The sequence below is a fragment of the Helicoverpa armigera genome, chromosome 21, assembly GCF_030705265.1.
Source record: "Helicoverpa armigera isolate CAAS_96S chromosome 21, ASM3070526v1, whole genome shotgun sequence".
Taxonomy (NCBI): domain Eukaryota; kingdom Metazoa; phylum Arthropoda; class Insecta; order Lepidoptera; family Noctuidae; genus Helicoverpa; species Helicoverpa armigera.
Genome location: NC_087140.1, coordinates 1,386,058 through 1,410,499, shown reverse-complemented (window position 1 = coordinate 1,410,499; position 24,442 = coordinate 1,386,058). Strand labels below are relative to the sequence as shown.

At 32.3% G+C, this 24,442-nt stretch overlaps 1 protein-coding gene across 1 annotated transcript in view; it reads left to right on the top strand.

The window, feature by feature from the left end:
• The window catches only part of LOC135118362 (octopamine receptor beta-2R), a 69,636-nt gene extending 47,405 nt beyond the window's left edge, over positions 1-22,231 (top strand). The window contains exons 3-6 of the mRNA XM_064040188.1: positions 12,631-12,894; positions 14,108-14,317; positions 16,911-17,169; positions 17,882-22,231. Of these exons, the coding sequence (XP_063896258.1) occupies positions 14,118-14,317; positions 16,911-17,169; positions 17,882-18,613 (1,191 nt within the window). The 5' untranslated portion in view covers positions 12,631-12,894; positions 14,108-14,117 and the 3' untranslated portion in view covers positions 18,614-22,231. The remainder of the gene's footprint in view (positions 1-12,630; positions 12,895-14,107; positions 14,318-16,910; positions 17,170-17,881) is intronic.
• The last annotated feature ends 2,211 nt before the right edge of the window (positions 22,232-24,442 follow it).

Below are 24,442 nucleotides of genomic sequence, written 5' to 3'. Positions count from 1 at the left end.
TAGAAGAAGAAATATACATTATAGATCAAATTCCTGTGCTGTAATGAGAATAAGAACAAACATCAACATGGGCTATCGATATTAATCTCCCCGCTACTCCCATCTCTAGTCATGTGTAAGAGTTTTGTTTGCAGAACTTTATATATTATTGTAATGATTTTTTCGAAGATAAAACTGTTCTTATTTATTGAACCCTTTCTGAATAAATACCTATTTACCATGACTTCTTTTTAAAATATGATGTTGTTTTTTCATGGGTAACCTTTTTATTGTAAAGGTGATTAAGGTCATATATTTTACATTCTTATAGTTTTTACCTACTTCTAACCAATAAATAACAGTATGTCTTGATTTGTAGCTGCGGATTTTTATTACCTATCCATTTGTTTATATGCCTAGTAGAGGAATTCGTTCTCATACAATTACTGTCAAATTATAATGTATAGTAACTTAAGTATATGGTACATAGAAAATCCACCATAAGATAACATTTCAAAGTCGTCAGTTAGGTCCATCTAAAGAATGGTCAAATACCTAAACTAGATCGCAAAAGATCACTCACATAAAATTGACTAAACATAGAATTTAAAAACTATTTCTTTATCCGTAACAGAACAATTTAATTAAATAGCAATCAAAAGCTACTTTAACTTCGACCAAGCGATTACACTTCGTGGCACGAAAAATAAGTCAGCAAAGAATTTCTTTCCCGAGTTGTTCATCAGCAAATTGGATTCAATAGTCGTAATCCAGAATTAAAGAGATAGACTGAAATTCAATTTCTATTTACTCGTGTAACCAGGTCAATGGAAATAAGAGATCTCAACAAAAATAGACAATGATACTTGAGATATAAAGGACTTTAGTTTTGTACTAAGAAAATAATATCCCTGAATAGACATAATATCTTGTCTGATTGATCATGTACCTATTGGAATAAAGAATTGGACATTCTTTAAGAAATCTTATTATAGTTGGTAAAAATAAATTATTAATCTACCTAAAAACTTTAATGTTAGATATATACAACGATATATAATACTAGATCTCTTATATCTATAACACAACTTTATTCTGAACAATTCCCGCACCGGCTTTGCACGAGTGCAAAGCTGTTTAATCGATGTTATTATACATATAAACGTTCCTCTTTAATCAGATTTCTATTAAAAAAAAAACACCGCATCAAAATCAGTTGCGTAGTTTTAAAGACACAAGCATACATAGGGATGTAGGGACACAGAAGGCGACTTTTTTGTATACTATGAAGTGATGATGCTTCTAGTTGAATTCTCTGAGCCATCACCTTGAATCTGAAATAGACATTTCAGTTAGTTTCAGATTTACGCCATAGTTATAAATAACTTAATGAACCTTAAATATTGGATGACCAAATGGTGAACTTCTGGTATCAGATCTTGGCTTCCGAAATACTGTTTTATGACTGTGTTAATAGTTCACGGTGGTTTACAAACAAACGTATTTGTGAAGGAATAGTGAAGACAGAATCGTGCTGTCGATTTCAATAATAGTTTACCTGAATATTGATTTGTTACTAGTGCTAAATGTTTATATCTTTGGCGTTTACTTGTGTAGTAAAGTTATTAATAATCATTTTGTATATGAAAGCTTCGCCATAAAAATAAATACAAACTTATAACGATTGAAATAAACAAGGCGCTTAGAAATACTCAAAAGAGTAAAAAAAATACAAGTATTATTTAAACCACTTAAGATTGTTATGATATAACAGCCAAAAGTTTTCCAAATAAAATATTTTCCTGTGAAAATTCACTTATCAACCTTAATGTCCTAATTTAAAATATTTTCGCCTGCCGAGCGTTCCTAATGGATTAAAAAGGTAAAACTCTTCAAAATTCGTCGGTAAGTGGAATTCCTCACAATTTTGTCGTCAGACTTTCCTTTATTATTGTTCATTTCATCAAATACTTCCCTGCCTATCCCCGTTTATTACTGAACGGAGTTTTCAGTTAGACTGGTTTCTTTTTTATTTCCCAAGATTTGCGGGTTTTTGAAATAATGACCAATTTTTTTTGCAATGACAGGCATTAGGTTGCTATCATAATGTGGGTCTTTAAAAGGATTTCTGTAATATTTCCCATGGTGTTATTTTCTGTAAACATTTTCTTTACTAAAAATCTTGGTGAGGTAAAATTATTTTTAATGAGCAAGTCATTAATGAAATGTGGTTTCGCACAAAGGTGTTGCACTAACGAGATTTCAAAAAAGTTATTCAAAAGCAACTTTGACAATTTATGGCATAAAATTAAAACTGTAGTAAACTTAAAATAGTAAAAAAAAAAAAACATTTTTGTATTTGGCATCAAAATCAATAGGTATTATAAACAAAAGCCAACCTACTGACTTTGTTCCAAAAATAGCCCAAGTATCAATAACTTAGTTATTTCACGGTTCTATACATGAACAACATAATTGCTAGCAGCCCCAACTTAATTAACTTGTAACAATTAATTGTTATATTAATACGCTTGTTAGATATCTGTTAACGTTTGAACTACCACTTCAGTACTGGTAGTAGGATTTCGAATATTACATCGTTTGTTTAGTACAAAACACGCATTTCCATAACATTTAGAAAACCTATAAAATAAATTGAACCAGAAAATGTTTATTATTATAATTAAACATCTTAACAAATACTGTCATCCAACTTTTTCTTTTTCGGAATATGGCTAAAATACTGTCATTTTAGCAAAACAAAATATTATAAAAACCCCATTCCCAATATATTGAATATAAAACATTAAAATATTCATTTCTACAACAGTAAGAATCATAACAGTAACAAAGTAATATAAAGTTATTGGAGCTGAAATCGTTGGAAATCCTCTTAGCAGTCGGTCCCGATTTTTTATTGGGTCCTAAATCAAATCCACATTAGGCTGCCTCTTTGCCGACTCGTTTGAAAATCAAGCTGGATAGCTATAATCCTTACTTCTCATAAAACGTTACTTAAGTTCTAGATTTTCTTATTCCGAGCTCCTAGGTACAACCTGACGCCAACCACGTTAAAGTTTCGTTTCACTTTTCTATAAGAATTTTCTAGACTATCAGGCACCAATGGAGAAGATAGAATAAGTAGGTACTAACGATATTTTCAAAGTATGGACTTGAGACGAGTAAAATGAGCGTCCCGAATATTCTGCTCTAATTTTAATGGCAGTTCTTCATTAGTGTGTAATTGAATGCATTCTTGTCTGTTGAATACATTATTAAAATGTTTTGTGAATGTTATTGCGGCGAATGTATGTACCACCTACCATATGCAATTGTTACTTAGATGCTATAACTATGTAAACTGTGTTAATCTATAATACTTTAACAGGTCTCTTAAAAAAATGCTATTAACTTATCGGTTCTTCTGTAGACACTATGTCTCCAGAATCAATGGCAATCGTCTGCTTCGTGTCTAAATCTCTCAAACAACTTTTAACCTTGACAACTAAAGACAACTTCCACAAATGTCAGCACAACTCTCAGCGGAACTCGAAAACTCTGACAGAAGCAGATTTATTCATGTTTTGGTGACGAAAAACATTCGTAATCTTTCAAAAGAGGGTCAGCAATCAATCCTCCCCTCGGTGTCCCCATTCTACCCTTCCAGAACGTTGGCATATCTCATAAATCCCAGTACACCCTATATAACAATAGAGAAATTCCGCCCTTGAGGGGAAGGTCAGCTTAAATGGACCGTTTCGTATATTTTTATTAAGGTCGAAATGATAGTTCTCTCGGGTATGTTTGTATGAATCTTTTGTATTCATTGTCTGTTCTTTAGTGACTAAAATAGCGTGATATCATATGAATATAATAGTATTAATGAAGGCGCTGGTTGGTAAAAAATAAAATATACGAGATTTTTATTCAGGTCTGCTAATACTATTTGACCTTGAGATAATCTACAATAGAAGTCATTTAATTTTAAAGCAATGTTGATATTAAATAGCGTAATTTTATACATCCGTAGCTCCTGTTTTACAAATTATCACAGAACATAAAAGCCTGCGGCAAAACTTTCTCGTGTAAAACGGCTGGGATTTCACACGTGTTAAACACCTATTTCAATAAAAACGTTTTAAGAGTAAACACAATTTTATATTACAAAAATACTATTATGAACCTTAAAGATAACGTAAAATTCGGAGAAATACCTTCAACAAACAAATTAAATAAATCCTGGGACCTATAAACATTTGTAAATTACAACTGTGACCAATTCTAAACCCCAACTCGGCTACGTAAACAATAAGTAACGAAACACCGTCCCCTATCATAGAATTAATTAACTTTAATTACTATTTACTATACAAAACACGAGCCAACTGTATAATGTATCGTTTTAATTAAAACAATAATGTTCAATATTATAAACTAGCAATATTTCACAATTTAGCCAATTTGTTCGGATGTTCAATGGCAATGACCAGCCTTGTGAAGTATTATTTACATTTTTATAAGAACTTATATTCAATGTCTTATTACAAAGGCAAGTTCCTATGGTTTTAATAACATATTCATTTTGTATCGATTTCTCAGCGCATCATAAACCGTTGGTCTAGTATTTCATTTTAATGTCATCATTCTTTTATTAAAATTTTCTCATATTTCAGTTCGCTTTACCTGCTCATAACCTTTCTTCTGCAATCTCGCTTCTTATATTTGTGCAAGTATTCTAAACATTATCAGTTGTTATAATATTGTTCTGAAATTCTACTTCAATATCACTTTTGTCTCGATCTCGATCTAAAGTCTAAACTACTCTTTATTTAGTTTCAGTTTGTCCTTGTTTTGAACTATTGTGCCCGGTCTTGTGAGAAACTTTGATGTGTTATGGCCTTCATACTTAGAAGTTATCAAACTATTACGAAATCTCAGGCCTTGACGACAGAGTTACGACCACGGAGGAAGGAAAGATGATCAGAGATGCTATAATGCAGGTAGGTTAGGCGCCTTCTTGTAGGTCAAATACATCGGGCATGAGCATAATGATCAGTTACGAGTGAACAAATGAGGCGTTCGGCTTTTTTGAGCCATATATCAACGATTTTTGGTATTACAATAAATGATCGGGTCCAAAACAGGCGTATAATGGTGAAGACAGTAACGTTCCTCGTCCCTCGCACACCTTAGGAGATTTTCCGTTATGGCACCTCCGCTAGTCATTTTGTTCTCTGTAGTTATGACTTTAAATCAAAGAGGTCCGCGTTACCTATTACCAATCGTTTGACCCTTTGACCAATTGTTGACTAAAAGAGTGATGTGACAAATGGCCTTTGTGTCCGATTAATTTAATATGGTCTGGCTAGCATGTTGTTTTGTAGGGGACTTTAAAGTACACTCAATTCATCATCATTATCTTATTAGTTGACAGATGTTAACTAAACGGTACTTCTATATCTGCTATGTGCGTTGTAATGTTTTTTTGCCGATTATATAGATTGGTTTACTTTATACGTAATGCAGTAAAAATTACCTGGAAAAGAACCAGTTATTTAGTTACATTAAACGATACTAAATGGAACACGTATAAATCCTCTGCTGGCTTTTAACTACACTCTAGAGAGATAAACTGCTGCTACACAAAAATAAAAAGCTGAATTCTCTCTACTCTCGCTTATAAAGTGGAGTAAGTTGAATTATTTTTCAATGCTAGTTTTCAGCGTTGTGTGCGCTCAGTTTGAAACTCTGTTCGACATTAAAATTGTAAAGGAGAAATGAAAAACTCATCGCTTACAGACTACCTAAATTCAATGGGATTTTAGTGGGAGTTCGTACAACTTTGTTTTTATATGATTTTCAGGTAGTTTGTTAATAGACACAAATAAAACTCGGTTTGAAAACGATTTTTATCAATGGTGAAAACTCGGCAATTATGGTTGATGATGGACGTTTTGAATAAAATATCGTTTGATTGCAAAGAGAAAGCACATTTAACTTTCTTTATACGTTTAAATAATGCCAAATGTATCGTTTATGAAAAAATGTCTGTAAAGTCAGTTTTCACATGATATTTTTACTCGTTAATGTCATGAAAAAATTCATTGATCGCACCTCTTGCTGGTTCCACGGTAGACAGAGTTCAATGTGTTATACTTTTGCGTACGTATAGTGGGAATTTTATATGACACTATCACGTCAGAAAATTCACTGGAGAATAAAATTCAATGGTTTCTCATAAGTTCACGACGATTCACGGTAATGAAACACATCAAATTCTCAACGGTCGATAAAATTATATGTAGATTTCTAGTCCGGAACTTATAAGTCACCTGTCATAAAATAATCCGAATCCAACTTCAAAGGAAAGCATTTTGACGACACAATATTAATAGCCGCTAATCTAGGTAATTTATCAGCCAAGGTATTTTAGTGTAGCCATAAATCATTATAATAACACACATGCCACTCAAAATGGCCGACTTTTTATGGTTTTCCCGCCATTTAACAATAAGTTTCGATTGGACGAAATATCAAAGGAAATTAAATATTACACTGTGTCCGGCGCGCGGGCAATGTTTTGGAAATAAAATTGCTAGAAGTGGCTTTAAATGGGGTTTTAGTTGTTTGAATACAAAAATGATTTTTATTAATGAGTTACAAGTAAAGAATCCTTTATTTAATGGCTTTGAATTGGACTACCTACTTACCTATTGCATTACGTCACCTTGAATAAACTGACTTCTTTTAATGTTTCGTTTCATTTTGATAAAAATTGTCAAATACAGAGTAAAGCAAATAGTTTTTCAAAGACATGCGGTAAAATAAGTCTAGAAATAGTCTAGATATAATGAGTCATTCAGAATTAAACCCATTGTAGTTTATGAGAACAGCCTTTTTCCTACAAGTCAGAATATGACAAACCTAATTTTGAAATTCGAAATAGAATACCTAATGTCGAAACGGCATTAATGCCGCTTCCAGTAACAATAAGTCCTTGGACAGATGTTGACCTGCCGCACAAGTTTAAATAGGCTTTTCCTGTCCGTAATGTTTTGTTCTATATTGTACAGTTCCGATACCAGTCGGCACCCACGTAACTCTGTTGTCTAGACTGGACTTAAATACTGTTATTATAAACCTATTGACTTTAGGGGCTAGGCAACGCTCGGGTTCGGTAGGTCGTTGGATGAGTGACTTTCTATGTCTACCGAATTCTTCATTGTTTCGGAAGGCATAAGCTGGTAGGTTCCAGCTGACATTTGAAGAACTTTTGAAATCGTTACGGATAGTAAGAAGTCTGAAAGTCTGACAATCGCACCTACTACTCACATACCTGTATTGGGTAGCCAAGATGACTTGGCTGGGGAAGGCAGATAGGCATTTACTCCATGCAAAATAATAGTACCTACTCAGCTGTATCTAGTTAGACTGGAAGTCGACCTCATCATAGTTGCACTAATTATTAGGCAAAACGCAAAGAAAGATAATGAAGTACTTTTAGAAGTTAATAATCTCAGAGATCCTTGTGCATCATTTAGGAGTCTAATTGAAATTTTCATTATTGTGTACCCAAAAAATCTTCTTTATATTTAAGCTGACCGGAAAGTGAAGTTAATTATTTCTGTGACATGATTGGACCAATAAGACTTTTATACTACCATGTTTCCTTACAAAATAATCTCCCTAGAAGATCGTGTTCAATCTCCAATATTCTGTTCAATTGACATTTATGTCATGCACCCCACATATCATGTCAACATGTTACTACTCGAGAAGATTTTTTGCTCGAAAATATGTATTTTATCGTGATGTTTTCCTGTACGTCGAACATACTTATTCTTTCATCTTTGGTTTTATGAGAAAGGAGTACCTATTGCATTTTTTGACGTTTGTATTGGGTGTTCAATTGATCGGAATACACATAAACATAAGAAATTAAAGAATTAAGAACTAAAGTAAGATTAAATGCTTCAGTCCTCGTCAAGTTTCTTCAGGATCTTGGCTGTTCTTAGAAGGTCTTCCAAAACTGCAAAATGATGTACCAAATACATAATATTAGCCACTGACTAATGAAACCACTAGCTGCATGGAAAATACAGAGCAGACGATAAATTAAATAAACGCCTATAATTTCTTCCAAATTGGTTACATTATTCTGGCGACAAGTCACTCTTTATTATTCAATTAGTTTTGAATTTCATATGAAAGAACCCCAGGATAGTAACAACATTGGTCCTTAAGCAAAGAAGCAAGATTTTAGTGTCATATTACATACTAGAACAAATATAATACAGGTGTTTCATGTTTACATTCCATATTAATTCATGTCCTTGAAGCATAATAAGCGTTTAGCACAGAATCTATTACCATCCTCTAGGGAGCGGTTACCCAAAATGGCATACGCGCATAACCTTTTCAAGGGAATTTGCTCTTTAGCAGTTTACAACAATCTATGGAATTTAGACCAGAAAGCCCTTGTTATGAAGTCCAATTATTCTTTGAAGATTATTATAGAAGTTTTGTGCTGTCGTCTCTAGAGTGGACTGTCGTTAAATAAATTGCTTTTATATTGTTCTTAGTTTGGTTGATGTCGCTTTTGTTTGTGATGTTACTTGCATTATTTTGTGGAAGATAATTATTATGTTTTTGTTTTGAAAAGTTTATAACATAATAGTTGGTTATTTACTCTTCAATCTATTTTATTGCAAGCGATACTTTTATGTGCCTTTTGTTTTTTGTGACACAACGTGTTTTAAATATTTATCTTCATACATAGATAACGCATTTGAGCTATGAACTTTATCTTTCACTATACCTTTCCAAATTAAGTAATTCCTATAACCTAGAAGAAAACAGAAGCAAGAACATATCAATAACATTTGTTAGATTTTTAATAAAAAACTTGGCTTACAACTAACATGTACCTGTATATACCTATGATACCTAACAAAGATCATTTCTCTATGTATAACATTAGGCCTTTTCATATAACCAAGCTTTCGTAGGAAAAAGACCCTTCTAGACAAAAACGCATTGCGGTATTTTCAGGCAACGTATCTCACCTGTGTCTAGGGAAATATAAAATCTGGCTTTACGTGGAACAACGTGAACGTATTAATGTAGGCTACGTTAATGTAAGATTGTTATGCGTCATTTTAATTAAAAGTACTCGTATTATATTTTGTTTAAATACTTCAAAAATTAATTATAAGGGATGATGATAAAATTGTCACTCATATTTCGGATTACAATGCTTTATCAATTTGCCCATCATTTATCAATTTGATAATTAAAACAAATACCTTGATTCGAGATTCTTTAAAATTAAAAATAATTATAAAAAATATGTTGTAAAAATTATACAATTATTTCAAAGTCATGTCAAAAACCAAAAACGTTCATTAAAACTCAAGAGATTTAAGCTAATCCCAAACACAATTCTACTAATTTTCAATAACAATAAATTGCCGTCAGATCTACAATCTCAGACAATTTCTTCAAACAAACGCACAAAAACTTCAACAATTTATCGTTATCTATTAAACGGTTTTATTCCAGTTTTTCTTTCAGCTAAATTAGGCAATAAAGTTGAAACGTCTAACACAGAATCCTGTACCATCGGGAGATTAAGTTATAAATCACTTGTCTTAATGGATCGGCTTAGATAAGTTAACTAGCTACTTAGAATTTATTTGTTGTTGTCTTTAAGTATAGAAATTCAGGAAAAACAGTACAGTCAATCTTTATTGCGGAATTTATTCTTCTTTTTCGAAAGCGGTTAAAGCACAAGCCTTTCAAGAACGAGTTTGCGGGTTCGATTTCAGACCATGAAAGTACCAATTTAACTGTTGTAAGTTACAAAACAGTGCAAGTTATATCGTATTTTTCTTTTTCGCCTGCCTCGTTGGTCTAGCTGTCGCAAGTGCGGCTGCTGAGCACGAGGTCTCGGGTTCGATTCCCGAGTCGGGCCGAAATCGCTTTGTGGGTTTTAGAAGACTTTCACAAAGTAGCCCGGAGCCTGTAAGTTGGTGATTGATACACCCGTGAATCGGAGAGCACGTAAATGTCGGTCCTGCGCCTGTTCTCTCTCCGGTCGTGTCGGATTTGCCGTCCCATCGGATTATGAGAGTGAAGGAATAGGGAGTGCACCTGTGTCTGCGCAAATGCTTGTGCACTATAATATGTCCTGCGCAATTGGCTGATCTCCTTAAATGAGAACAGCCGCCGTAGCCGATAATCGGCTAGGTGGACATCATCATTTTTCTTTTTAATATTTGAAAATTAACAATCTTCATATAAAGACGCCTGAAGCAAAAAAAAATATTCAGCCTAAGAGGTATAAGAAGGCACTAGAAAGAGAAAAATATTTTCTCCCCTAACAGTGACCTGGTTTATAAAACTAAGATGAATGTTAATTAAAAATGCTCCCTATTCAGAGCAAGACCATATAAAAACTTACTTTATTTACTATATTTATCTCGTATTATAAACCACTAACTTTCACCAGCGGTTTTGAACGCATCCCGTGGGAACGATTCCATCATAAAGTAGCCTATAGTCTTCCTCGATAAATGGGCTATCTATTACGAAAATATTTTTTGAATCAGTCCAGAAGCTAGTGTTGTGAAATTAGCGCGCTCAATAGAACAAACTTTTCAATTTTATAACATCATTATCACATCTCTTTTTCACTCTTGCCATCTAACTTCTATATTAATCAAGCCCTTTTGCATGCATATCTAGAATTCTACAAAAGAATTATAAGTTCCTTTTGTGTTTGAGTTGCAACACACAAAAACATTTGAAACAAAACCAACTTACAATAGTACTTGCACCAAAATTTCACCTACAAAATGTTCATGCCGTGCAATTAGCTTGCAAAGGCAAATGCATCTTCTCATATTATGCTTTAAACGCCAGATGGAAGCTCTTCTACACGATTTTGATGACATTGTAATTTACTAAACGGAGCAATATAGCCTCGTTTAAGGCCTTAATATAAAATTAAAGCGCTCAAGTAAATAAACAAACAAAAATTTCTGCTTTATAATACTCGTATCTAATATAGACTGATTTTTTCATCCTTTCATAAAAAGAAATACTCGCTGCTATGTGACCTTATACGACCTAACTTGACCGTGATCATTTTTACTGTAAATTCTCAAAAAGTCGTTTCATTGTGTAGTAAAGTTGCAACACACAAAAAACATTTCAAACGAAACCAACTTCAGCCCAAATTTTCATCTACAAAATGTTCATGTCGTGCAATTAGCTTGCAAAGGCAAATGCATCTACTCATTTTATGCTTTAAACGCCAGATGGAAGCTCTTCTACACGATTTTGATGACATTGTACTTTACTAAACGGGGCAATATAGCTTCGTTTAAGACCTTGCACAAAACGGAGCGTTGCTTGTAAAATATAAAATTAATGGGCACTACGAAACATTTGGTGCAGAATATACGGTAGTCTAGAATTTCTGAATTTCAGTACCTTAGTCGTTTATACTGTTTTGTGTGGAAGTGTCTGTGTGAAGCATTTAGGTGATATTCTGTTGTTTGGTCCTGGTGGATTACAGTAGGCCATTTTAGTTGTTGGTGCTGGGCTTAAATATTGTGCTTTTAACGATGATTCTTAGGGAGCCCAAAGAGAATCAAGTTTTATTTTCTTTAGGATTAATAATAAACGCTTTTCATCGAGGTTTTGACAAAACTTTTTAGTTGAGAAACTTGCAGGTATAAGTATGTCCTTGCTATTTAATGACTTATGTACATGTATAACTATTTACTATTCATATTGAAACATATTTATAAGCTCAAATATTGACCACTATACATAAAACTATGTGAAAGCTCATTTGAACTTTGCCTAAAATAATAATAATTCACCCAAATATATTTTCATGAATTGATTATCCGAACTGATATGAAAATGTTTGTTTTAAATACTGTACGTAAAGTATAAACTAACATTGGTTTATATTCCATTTCCCAATTACTTTCATTAGTTTTATCGTTTTCGTAGTTTCATGGAACAAAAACAACGTCCTAGTCTAGGTATAATAAATATTACATCATATAAAAAAGAAAACACTTTCGTATATTTTTTCTTCTTCAACACATACAACACATTAGTACTACAAAGGATTTTCTATTGTTACGATAACGATAAAAGATTTACATAAGCGAGGAAAAATAACACACAGAAAAAAGATATTTTCACGAAATACTTTAATCAAAAGCCGATTTCTTGAACCAACATTAGATTGAGTAAAGTAACCTTCAATAGGCTTCTTTCAATAATATTATATTTGAACAATTTCGACAAATACATTTTGACGACTAAAAAGACGTATTTACCTTTACAAAATAATCAATGTTAAGAAAAGTCTGTACTTACTTTACAGTAAGGTATATGAAACGTGTATTGCTATGCATTTGTGTTTTGGAATTAAAATCTTAAATGAAGCATTTCAAAATATAATTTACAAAATTAGAATATGATTTAACAGTCTTCAATACAAAACATAAATAAGATAGAAGAGCAATCTTTTCGAATACGTAAGAAAAAAAACAAAGGAAATATCACCCTCTAACTCTTTTAATTTCATTCCAATACTTCATTTCATTATACCGTTTTTTGTTTCAGAGCTGCGATGACCTAAGATCGAAAAGAACCTTTTACAAAATGAAGAACTGAGAAAAATCGAAGATGCGTAATGAAATTCTGCTTCAAAACTTCAACGAAGAGGCGGTGAAGAAGAAAATGAGTACTATACTCAAAAGTGTTATTTTCAAAAGTTTATAAAGTACTTGTAATAATGTGCGAAGATACCGAGTCACTGAAATACACTGCGTGTAAGGTTGGCGGCCGGATTGTCAGTGAAACGGAGATAAAACGAGCCAGATAAAGGTAAGCAAGACTTATGGCGTTCAATTTACGGTGATGGCACGTCTTATTAATGCTAAAGTATGTAGCATGTGTTTTGGCTGACAATTTGTAAATCTTTGACAGCCTTTACGTGTAGTTAAAAGGCGGAAAGTTAACAACCTTTAAACAGCTTTACAGACCTTGTTATTCGGTAACTAAGATGTGGTCAGACAGGCAGTCGATCCACCTAAAACAACGGTACTCAGTTGCATCCAGTTTGACTGGAAACTGACTGCGACATAATTATGTAGTTGGATTTAATTTCAAATTTATTTTGAAATTAAATGATATTCCTTAGAAAATTTTGAAAAGAATACCTACTTCTACCAAAATAGAGACCGGATAAAATACATTTGTGAGCCGCAAAAAAAGACATAAAAATGCTTAACCACGTCGGCTTTCCTTAAAATCTTTTAATACCTCATTGGTGTAAAATAAACAAACATTTTCCGAGAAAATTATAAGCAGCCACGCAAATATTCACTTTTTATAACGTCGTCATTATTAATTCCTTGAGTTGTTCTTTTGCTATCTTTCTCGAAGATTTTTCCAAAGTAAAAAAGAGATTTTACGTTTTATAATGTGAATATTATAGGAGGGGATTTTTAATTCAGACCCTGATTTTGTGGGGAGTAACTAGGTTTGTATGTTGTTATATATTTACAGCTCCTTTCCCCTAAAGTCAAAATCTCCCACATTCTTTTTGGATCCCAAGCTTTACAACCACTAAAAGGTTTCCCGAAAACCCGGGTACTACACCAAAAGCATTAAATAAGAAAAATTGTCATATGACCCTTTTTTATGGACGAAAATGCTAGGTTTCTTTAACGTCCAGCAAAAACTAGAATAACGTAATTCAGTTCAAATATCGATCCTAGAATTTATGAGTCTACCCACACTCATAAATTTTGAATCAAAAGGAAATGTGTGCGGTAAAGCGTTGGAGCTAGTTTACAATAGAATATAATATTTGAGTAGAGAACTATATTTCAATTTGTTAGATAAAACATTTCGTGCGTTAACGTAGTAACTCAAATGTAATATGCAAAAATGATCGGTTTTAATTATATATGCGAAATATTGAGTGATTCTCTTGTAATATGTGTCACATTCCACAAAACAACATGGACTTTCATCAATGTTTGCTTTTATTACCTTTTCTATTTCGATTTTCTAATCGTATTTTGTTCCTTAGGCCACCCCATATGGATCGCGAAAATTTAACCCACCACGCGGCAGTGAACGCGACTGTCAACGTGACCACCAACGGCACAGTCGCGGAGACAGACGACGATGACTTGACGCAGAGCATATTCTTCAAGCTGAGGATCACGGTGTTGCTGCTCATCGTCATCATGGCGGTGCTGGGCAATATGCTGGTCATAGTCAGTGTTATGAGGCACAGGTAAGACTGTTGTATATTGTAAGTGCACCTGTGTCCGCGCAAATGCTTGTGCAGTATATATGTCATGCGCAGATGGGTGATCTTCGTGGCCTAAATGGGCCTTAGACTCCATTATTTCCACAAAAAAATACTCACTTCTCACTACCACATTTTAGTCCATTTACTACATATTATTTACAACATGCTTTATCAAATACTAGCCGTTTTCCTGCGGTTTCACCCGCGTCCAGTGGGAACTACTGCCCGCACCGGGATAAAATATAGCCTATGTTACTTGCAGATGATACAGCTTTCTAATGGTGAAAGAATATTTAAAATCGGTCCAGTAGTTTTTGAGTTTATCCATTACAACCAAACAAACAAACAAAGTTTTCCTCTTTATAATATTAGTATAGATATCTGTAAGGTAGTTTTTTTTCACCCCGAGTAAACAAATATTGGAGACATTGTTCTAGAAAAAATAAGAAATTCCACGCTGTTTTAAAGATACATGATCAAACCCAGTGAAGTTTGCCCTAAAAATCACAGATATCTGAAACGACATTAATATTCAGTAAAAATACAGATACGTATCCAAACACGTATAAAATAAAGGATATTAAAATTTCATAAGCTTTAACTTGAACATCGAAGAGACTTAAAATTCACTTAACGATTGATGAAAGTAAATATTTATAAGCTATCAATACCTTCATAAAATATATGTATCTTTTATGATGAACGTAAAACACTGCTTACGTCAAAAATTTAAGGTATTTTGTTTGTGAAAAGATCAAATATTATTTTTCTCTATTGTTATATTTATTTGCTTATACATAACTTACATAATGCTTTAAATGTTGTGTAAGCAGTTTTATCTTTATACTAAATCATTTTTTTATTGTTAAGAAAGAAAAATGTAGTGTTATTTCTACGAATGTAATCATGAATGGCTTAAAAAAATACTTAAATTTGGAAACGGACAGTGAGAAAGTCTTACTTAGTGAATTTAGAGATTATTGCTAGCAATTGCCTTGAAAAATGAAGTCAGTCCAAGTCATTAATTCAAAGAATCTTTTAGCGTTCCTTAATTAACGAAAGTTTTACAGATTAACTTAACAAGTCTAATTTAACGATAACTGTCTTAAGCATAATAATTATATCATCAAAGTTGAATTAAGTCAAAAGTCTTTAACAAAGTGAGGGTCATCATATTCTGGTTATACGACTTGAATTTTGAAACAATGATGAAGTTTTTGAACTTAATTTTACAAGTTTTGATAGATTTGTTGCTGTTGTATGTAGCTAGTCATTGTACCCTCTACGTATAAATAAGAAGAATGATTAAGTTATTCGTTCAGTTTGTTACCTTGCATGAATTGGCTCCGAAATGACCAAATTGTATGCAGTTTGTAGATCAAGAGATCGCGTTGTGAAGTTTTGCTGTTCATAAAATCAAAGAGTCACTGCACTTGACTTTTTCTTTTCTAACAAATCACATAGAGAAAAAATTGATAACTAGTTTTCAAATGTTAGAAAGTCATCAAAAACTACACAGTATGAACTTTAACATACACTAAAATATACTATACACACATACACACACATACACACACATACAAACAAAATAACATAACCCTTAAAATGCCTCCCACGTTTGCTAGCGACCGGGTCCATCGTTAGAACTTCAGCCAAGCAATCAAAAGTTCTCCTAACTTTTTCTCCCAACACAGTATATTTTGCGAAACTAGTCAACGGATTGGTCGGACAAATGACTTTATTATTCTTGGACATTAGACCCGAGGCCGTCGAGATAAGACGGCTAAGTTTTTTGTATCAGATCTAAAATGGAACGTTTTGCTAAACGACTGTATTAGTCTCGTGAGAAATCAATTTTGGTAGTCTGGAAAAAGGGCGATCTATATAAATTACGAATCAAGTTTTTGATTTGTATTTCTTTCTAAAACAAGAGCATTTTCACAGTAGTTGAGTGTACTTAAAATTTGTTTTTTATTACTGTGACTGTCATAATTCTAGTGATATAAAAATCCTGGGGGATTTAAAACTATAACCAGTAAATTCATGTGCTGTCTGTCAATAAGATTTGTCTTTCTTCATGTATCGTCCCATGGGTCCAATCAAAAGTAATTATTTCTTATGGATAGACAGAAAGTAGTTGCATTCTGAATCTTACTTCATTTCTATCTTATGACCCTCTTGGGGCTAAACGATTCGGAGATTTGAGAACCGTGAGAGTAATAAAGAGGAAGCACAGTCTATACATTATCAAAAGATTCAACATTCACATACATTTCACATTTAGAACCTTATTATTTTTGTATATAATTTGATAGACGGATTTAAATTTGAAGCTCCGCTTTTTATTTTTACATGTCCTATCTTTTTAACCATACTTTCATGTTCCCAACTTCCGTGGTTCCGTCAGCTTCTTGGGGTGAATATTTCATGCACTTGCATAAAAACCAGGTACCTAAACTATTGATAATGATTCTACATCCAGAACTACTAGTAGGCATTCCCAGCTCCCATTGGACCTTTCTTGTATTCATAGCTACTATTAAGGTATGCTAACACAAATCATTCTCATCCCCAGGAAACTCCGCGTAATCACCAACTACTTCGTGGTCTCCCTCGCGTTCGCCGATATCCTAGTGGCCATGGTGGTAATGCCGTTCAACTTCAGCGTCCAATTCTACAATAGCTGGCTCTTCGGACCAACGATATGTGACCTCTGGAACTCCTCCGATGTATACTTCACTTCCACGTCGATTCTACATCTGTGTTGCATATCGGTGGATAGGTACTACGCTATTGTGAAGCCCTTGAAGTATCCTATTAAGATGACGAAGAAGGTTGGTATCTTTGTGTCATTATTATAATTTAAGCAGCTATTTTCGTTCGACAGAAGACTGTGTGGCAATTTTAGCTGTTATATTGACAGCTTTGCTAATGTTCTAATTTATGATGCAGAAAATATTATCTGCATGGTGAGACCAAAATAATATACGAGGAATATAAAATCTTTAAACTGGGGCTAGCTCATGGGGTTTTACAATAGTAGCCCTTATTCTCAAAGAATGTATTTTAAAAAGGGTAATAAAAATCTCCTCATAAATCAACTTTATAAGTGGAATTTTCTCCCTCAAAAGTTAATTAATGGTTTAGAGTTAAGTAATGTTTATGAGCTATTAAGCTAAATCCATTAGCGATCTACTAATACAATGCATGAATAATGCAGATGAATAATAAACATCTACCAGGTATTAATGAATTGGCAAATATTAATTTATTGCCTCCCATTTGCCGACTCATTAATGCTTATTTCACGGAACACCAATTTTCGCTAAATATAATTATTGGTTTGGGGAAATATGCAAAAATCTGTTATAACCCGGTGATTAAAATTATCAAGTCACTACAGTAATACCTATCAAAATTAACTGTTAAAAATTACTTATTTACAGCAAATAAATCCTTCTAATATTTTTTTTTATCCTTCCTTCCGTAGGACAAAATAAAAACATTTCTTAAAGTAATTCATATTTATTTACTCTTTTGTTTCAGATGGCATTCATCATGTTAGCAGCAACATGGTTAAGTCCAATCACGATATCCTACGTCCCAATATTCATGGGCTGGTACACAACGAGTGATCATCTAAAAGTCCAAAAAGCTGACGAGTGCGAATTCATAGTCAACAAGCCATACGCCGTCATATCCAGCTCAATATCTTTCTGGATTCCTTGTACCATAATGCTGTTCACATACTACGCTATATTCCGAGAAGCGAATCGACAGGAGAAAAACCTTCACGCCAGAGCTGGCAATGCTATGCTCATGCATAGACATTCTCGAGAAGTGGGCGACAAAAATGGCGCCTTACACATAAACGCTACCACTCCGACAAAGGATAGAAATATCCTCAAAATGAAGAGAGAACACAAGGCAGCTAGGACTTTGGGCATTATCATGGGAGCCTTCATCCTCTGCTGGTTACCTTTCTTCCTATTCTACGTGTCAACGTCATTGTGTGACTCGTGCCGGTGTCCCGAAGTCGTCACAGTGATCATGTTCTGGACTGGTTACTTCAACTCAGCGTTGAACCCAATCATTTACGCGTATTTCAATAGAGACTTCCGTAATGCGTTCAAGAACACTTTAGCTTGTGCGTTCTGCAGTTTTTGTAGGAGAAGTGCTTCGGACCTTGATGCTCTAGAGCGGTTAGATAGGAGAGGTTCGGCGAACCTGAGGGTGCCAGTACCTTCTAGGAGAACATCAGACCTAGCATCGCTTTGAATATCGCCAAAGTGTGAGGTGACCACGGTTTGAGAGGCCTAGTGTAGTCTCAACGAAATATTTAAGGACATACGTGTACTTATTCCCAAAGTTGATGTGATTTATTTAGAATCGTCGATGTATAAATAATTTTGTATAGAAAAATATACGTACGTGTCGTGTTAGGTATGAATTTGTATATCCTGTGAAAAATAATACAGAAACTGTAATGTAATATAAGTATAACACACAAGAAACGCAGTTTTTTGTATTATTATTTGCAAATGAAGGAGTAGATAATTAAATGTATTAAATCTGATAGTATTAAATAACTATCAATTCTAAACCAAAGATTTTATTTTTTCTACTTTTGAAAATATTTTTGGTTTAGGATCAGAATTTCAGCACAAACGGACATGTTTCCTTTATCATTTTTACGAAATGAATGTTTAACATAATGTTTTTATTCTAAACTCACTCTATGTTTTAAATATTGAACCTATACATTTTTATTTTACCTGACCCATTTAAGCAAAATATGTAGATAAGTAATTAAAAACTTATAGAAAAAATATTAAATGAGGCTAAAACGAACGAAGTCTACTTCATCGAAGTTTTTCGTGAAACGAAAAAATACAAACAAAAGCTCTGTAAGTAATTATAGAACGAAAAGGATCAAATTGTAAATATGTAGTCATTAATTAAAATTTAACTCATTAATGCGTATATATTTTTTTATTTTTCTTCACGTAGTAATTTTTTATATTTGTCTGTTATTAATTTTATTTTTCTACTTTATATACCATTTTTTACTTTTTCTCATCTGAATTTTATTGAACAACATAGTTAAAAAACATTATTGTATGATAGAATCATTCCATAAAAGAACATTTTAAAGTCATTTTCTGATAAAATACATAATGTAGGCTGTTTTATATTTACGGGCCTAAATATAAGATATAACTAATTTTAAAAGAGGCCAAAGTGTTGTAAATATTTAATTATTAGATTTTAATGTAAAATTAAATGAAATAAATTATTGTTAGCTGTAAAAAGGCCGTATATAGGCCGTAGTTAATTTAAGTAAAATAATTATAAAAATATGAATAAATTTTCATTTTTCAGTCCAGCAACTAAATATTGACTTTGGAAATAGTAATGTAAATCGTACAGAATATAATAATAATAATTAAACATTTTAAAACAAGGAATAGGTTATCTTGACTTAACGAAATATAGTCTAAAGTGTTAGGCAAAGTCAATAATTAGGTGTTTTCATTTTTTCTTAATAACCATTTAGAATAAATAAGTTTCATTTAAAATACAAAACTTTTGTAAATTAATTTAACAACAAAACATGAATAAATCGTACGTAATAATTAGACTTTTTGTAAATAGTATTTATCGAATAGTCAGTCTTGTAGATAGAAAATAGTCTTAAAATAGTATAATATCAGTCATCTAGTATTAATAATAACGATTTTATTTAAATTAAAATAGGAAGATACTATAATGGGGACAAATAACGCTTCAATAGAGAAAAAAAGGATTTTTAATATAATTATTATTGATGTGCTACGGTAAATAACCAACCTGTTAGATTTGATGTGTTAGTGTTGTGTCAAAACTCATCGATTAAATATTTATAGATAATTACTAACTTGAACTAATATTCAAGGCACTGTCCGCTTCCCAGTATTGTAGACATTTCCTCCAAAGGTTTTGATTATTTTGAAATTATTTTTTTATTTTAAACTTCAGATCTTTGATTATACTTTTTGATTGGTGAAAAAAAATCCTGTCTTATCCTAACCTGTCTTGATGTCCCACTTTGATTAATATAACAACTGTTCAAGACATTACACTTTTCACAAGTTAAATACAAATCGTGAAAGAAATCTTGTAGGTATTTGATGAAAAAAGGTTTAGATCTGTCCTTTTTTCGGATTCAATAGGATTTTTACCACTATTACAACATTAAGTACACGGTAAAATATACCTGTCTGTTATTTTTTTATTTTGTCTGTTGATATCGAAATCTGTATTATAGTCCACAGTGGATACTTTTTGTTACCTCTTACGTCCAAAGATATTAATATAATAATATTCATTTCTGTCGTGTCAATGTCCATGTTAATCACGTTAGCTTGTTTTTTCGCGTTCTCATAAACTGTTGGGAAATTGTTGTTTGAAAAGGAAAACGTAATGTTTTGTTTCCTAATATAAGCCAAATATTGCTATTTGTTTACATGGATTTTGAGTTTGTCGTTAAAAACACCTATAATAAAATAGAAACTAGAATTTAATGTCAAAATGTGAGCGACACTGTGGTCATTCTAATAATTTAGGCAGAAAAAATAATGGTCAAAATAAATGAACCTGTTTTTGGTTTCAAACAACAATTTCTATATTCGCTATTGTAAATTCAATGTGTCTTCCTTTTGAATAAGTAACATAGGCTCAAAGTATATGTAAAAAAATAGAAAAAGAAAATTTTAGCATGTAAAATTTTTAGTAAACCATATACTATAATATAGCCAATTTTTAGTGTTTATAGTATGTGCGAAATTGTAAAATAGCACGTACGGGCTGTAAATGTAAAAAAAGTAATAATAAATGGTTGTGACTCCTAATAGATATTACAACTAACTTTCTAACAATATTAATCATATCTGAAAACTTACTTTCTTCAACTTAACCAGTTTTTTTTAATTCTACTGTACATAGTTTGGTATATAAAGTACAATACCTACCAAAAATACATAAATTCGTGTTGATAAGTTAAAATTGTTCTTCTCCTATTTTTCTTTTCAAATCCGTCCATTATTTTTTGTTTTGTTTTAATCTGTTTTCCACTAGTTCGAAACCTATTAGCTTGTTGTGATTTCAGAAAATAAATGTGTTAGAAATTTGTAGACGAATATCAATGTGGAATTTCAGAGAATAATGTACATAAAATCAATGTTTGTCAGTTTTTAAAGTGTAGATATCTAATATTAAAACGTATATTAGTATTTATTTTACAAAATAGTTGAATCCACTAGAATTTACAGTAAAATAGATAAAAAACAGCAATATTATGTAATTTAAAGAAACCATTATGTGTAATAATAAGTAGATCTGTGTATAGAATAGATTTCTTCAACGTGAAATCTTTGCATCTCATATATTTAATTTATTACATTTTCTATGCAAATGGTTGTTAGCAAAATGTTTTTTATAGTTTTTTTTTAGAAATTAATTGATGTTTTAAACTCGTTTTAATGATTTGTCTGTTGTATCCTACGATACTGTGATAGTATATCATTGTTAGTGAATTTAAAATAAACGTCATCACAAATCCTATTATTTTGATATTCATTAAATCTAGTTTTATCGAGATTTTACTAAAAAAATATATTTTTAATTTATTTTATTATGTAAAGTTGTAAATATTCTGTTTATTGCCATACGTGATAATATATAGAAAAAATAATATTTAAATTAATTAATGTATTATTATTGCTATTATAAAATTGTTTAAATTATTTAAAAAATAATGATGCGTGGTGCGACTTTAACCTTTAGGTATTTACCTAATATGTGCGTGTAATCAAATGCTTTTTGCAAAAATAAACGAAAATTGTTTCGTATATAATATTTTATCGTTTTTCTTTCACCTGGCCCTATAAAAATAATGAAAAAAAAATAACGCGCCAACAACATGTTAATAACATTAGTAAAAAGTAGGTATACCATCATAAGCCTGAAATACTTCCGTAGGTATTTAATGTATTGCATATAAAATCACAGAAAACTTCAAGAAAACTATGAAAGATTCAATAAATAGACAATAAATAGACCATTTGACCATACCTCCAATATCCGATCACAAAGTCATTACTGCGGATAAGTCCTTTGAAATAGTGTGGTCAACCCATTTCTTGGGCACATGTTATTTTGTAACCATAGACAGTTACAAATGTATTACATGAAGTTAGACCAGCACTTTAGTTGTTAACTCTTGGACGGATAAGGTTGTAAATTGATTAACTTGTTTCTTTCAATCAATTATTTTAAACAAGTATGAACATCGAGAACATATCTATATAGAAAAATATAAAAGTGAGAGATAAATACAGGAAGATTTAAAAATGAGTAGAGAACCTTTTAAATAGTTCAGTGTGGCTTAGTTGAGAGGGGAAAAAAAAGGGTAAGTAAAAATACTACGTAGGTACGCACCAATTTTGAAAAACAATATAAATCCAATTTATAAACCGTCTTCTTAATATTCTCTGCATTTGAATATTCATATCAAAGTTACGATTGGACAATCTTTACATCAACCTTGGCAGCCTAATGAAATCCACAAAAGCAGTCAAAACTTAGCCAAATAATCTGGGTTTAAGACCCAAACTTCAGCCTAGCCTTCAAAACTTAAACAGTTGGTTTATGACCGCGCTCATGTCCAAAACTGTTTTATCTGGTCTGACATTAGGCTTGTCTTAACTTCGAACTAAGATTCGCACTATTGGACTTATTGCTTTTGACTAAATGTTACAAAAGTTTGTTGTTGTGACGTTGATTTTACTATAAATAAATCGCACTTTATAGTCTTATTTTTTTTCCTCATCTAGCATATAAAAAGTTAAAAGCATGTAATTGAAAAACATTATTTTGCCGGGTCCACGCTTAGTCATATATTTAAATGAAAATCAAAATTTTGCAAGTATACCTTTCGGCACACCATGGCAGACCTATGTTTTCAATACAAGGGACACAACGTTTAAAGACTAGTGATGATAATTAGAATGCTTCAAAAAATATGTATAAGATCTTATAAACAAAACAAAAGCAGAACAATCAAGATAACATTTCATCCAACAAAATTCAACGCCCAAACGTTTTAGTTATAACTCAGACTCAGACAACAAAGCAAGCTGTTTCGACCTAAACGTAGATAACTGTGTATCATAATGAAGCTTTATTTTATACAGTACAATGAGCAGTTTATGACTAGTAACCATGGAGATTAAAATTACTAGCAGAGATATCATAACGCAAAATCACCTAAGGATGTAGCGCGTCAAAATGCGGGTGTGCAGGGGGCGAGGAACATTACTGTCTCCGCTTTTATACCTACACCTTCTTTGGAACCCGCCCTTTTTTTAATACCAAAAGCGTTGACAGTTGTCCCAAAGAATCGAAAAGCCACTCAAAATCTATAAACCTATGAAACGTCACTCTGTTTGCACGGTTCCAAAAAGTAGGCCTCATGTAGAAGAGCCGGCAAGAAACTCCATAGACTTTGTTAGTTCACTCTTGACTGATTATTTTGGTCATGCCCACCGTTTTTGACCTAGAAAAAGGCGTCTGACCTACCTGCATGGCATCTCCGCAATCTTTCCTTCCTCCGTGCCAGTAGCACATTAAAGCTCTAACCGCATTACGTGTGCAGGGTCAAAATCATAAATGATGATTTTAGAATTGTTCGATGCGTTCGAACAATCTCACATCATCAGTGTATTATAATAGATATTGCTGAAACTGTTCTTTGTTAAATGTTAGAGGTGACTATGCCACTATTATCTGTTGAAGTGGTTAAATAATTAAGTAGGTAGATATACAGGTATACAGTTTTTATTCAGTGTGCATCAGAAGTCGAATTGAGCCTTTTGGCTACGATTTCTAAATGATCGACGTATTTATATTGAATTCAAAATACCGGTTTTCTAAACCGGTCTCGATATATTTAAAAATCAAACACTGCTTTGAAAATATCTACTTGTATCACTCTGCCGCATACCAGTAAAACATTTCATTTCAAAATAATTTCCATATAATAAATCCTTTGCGTATAAACAGTAGCAG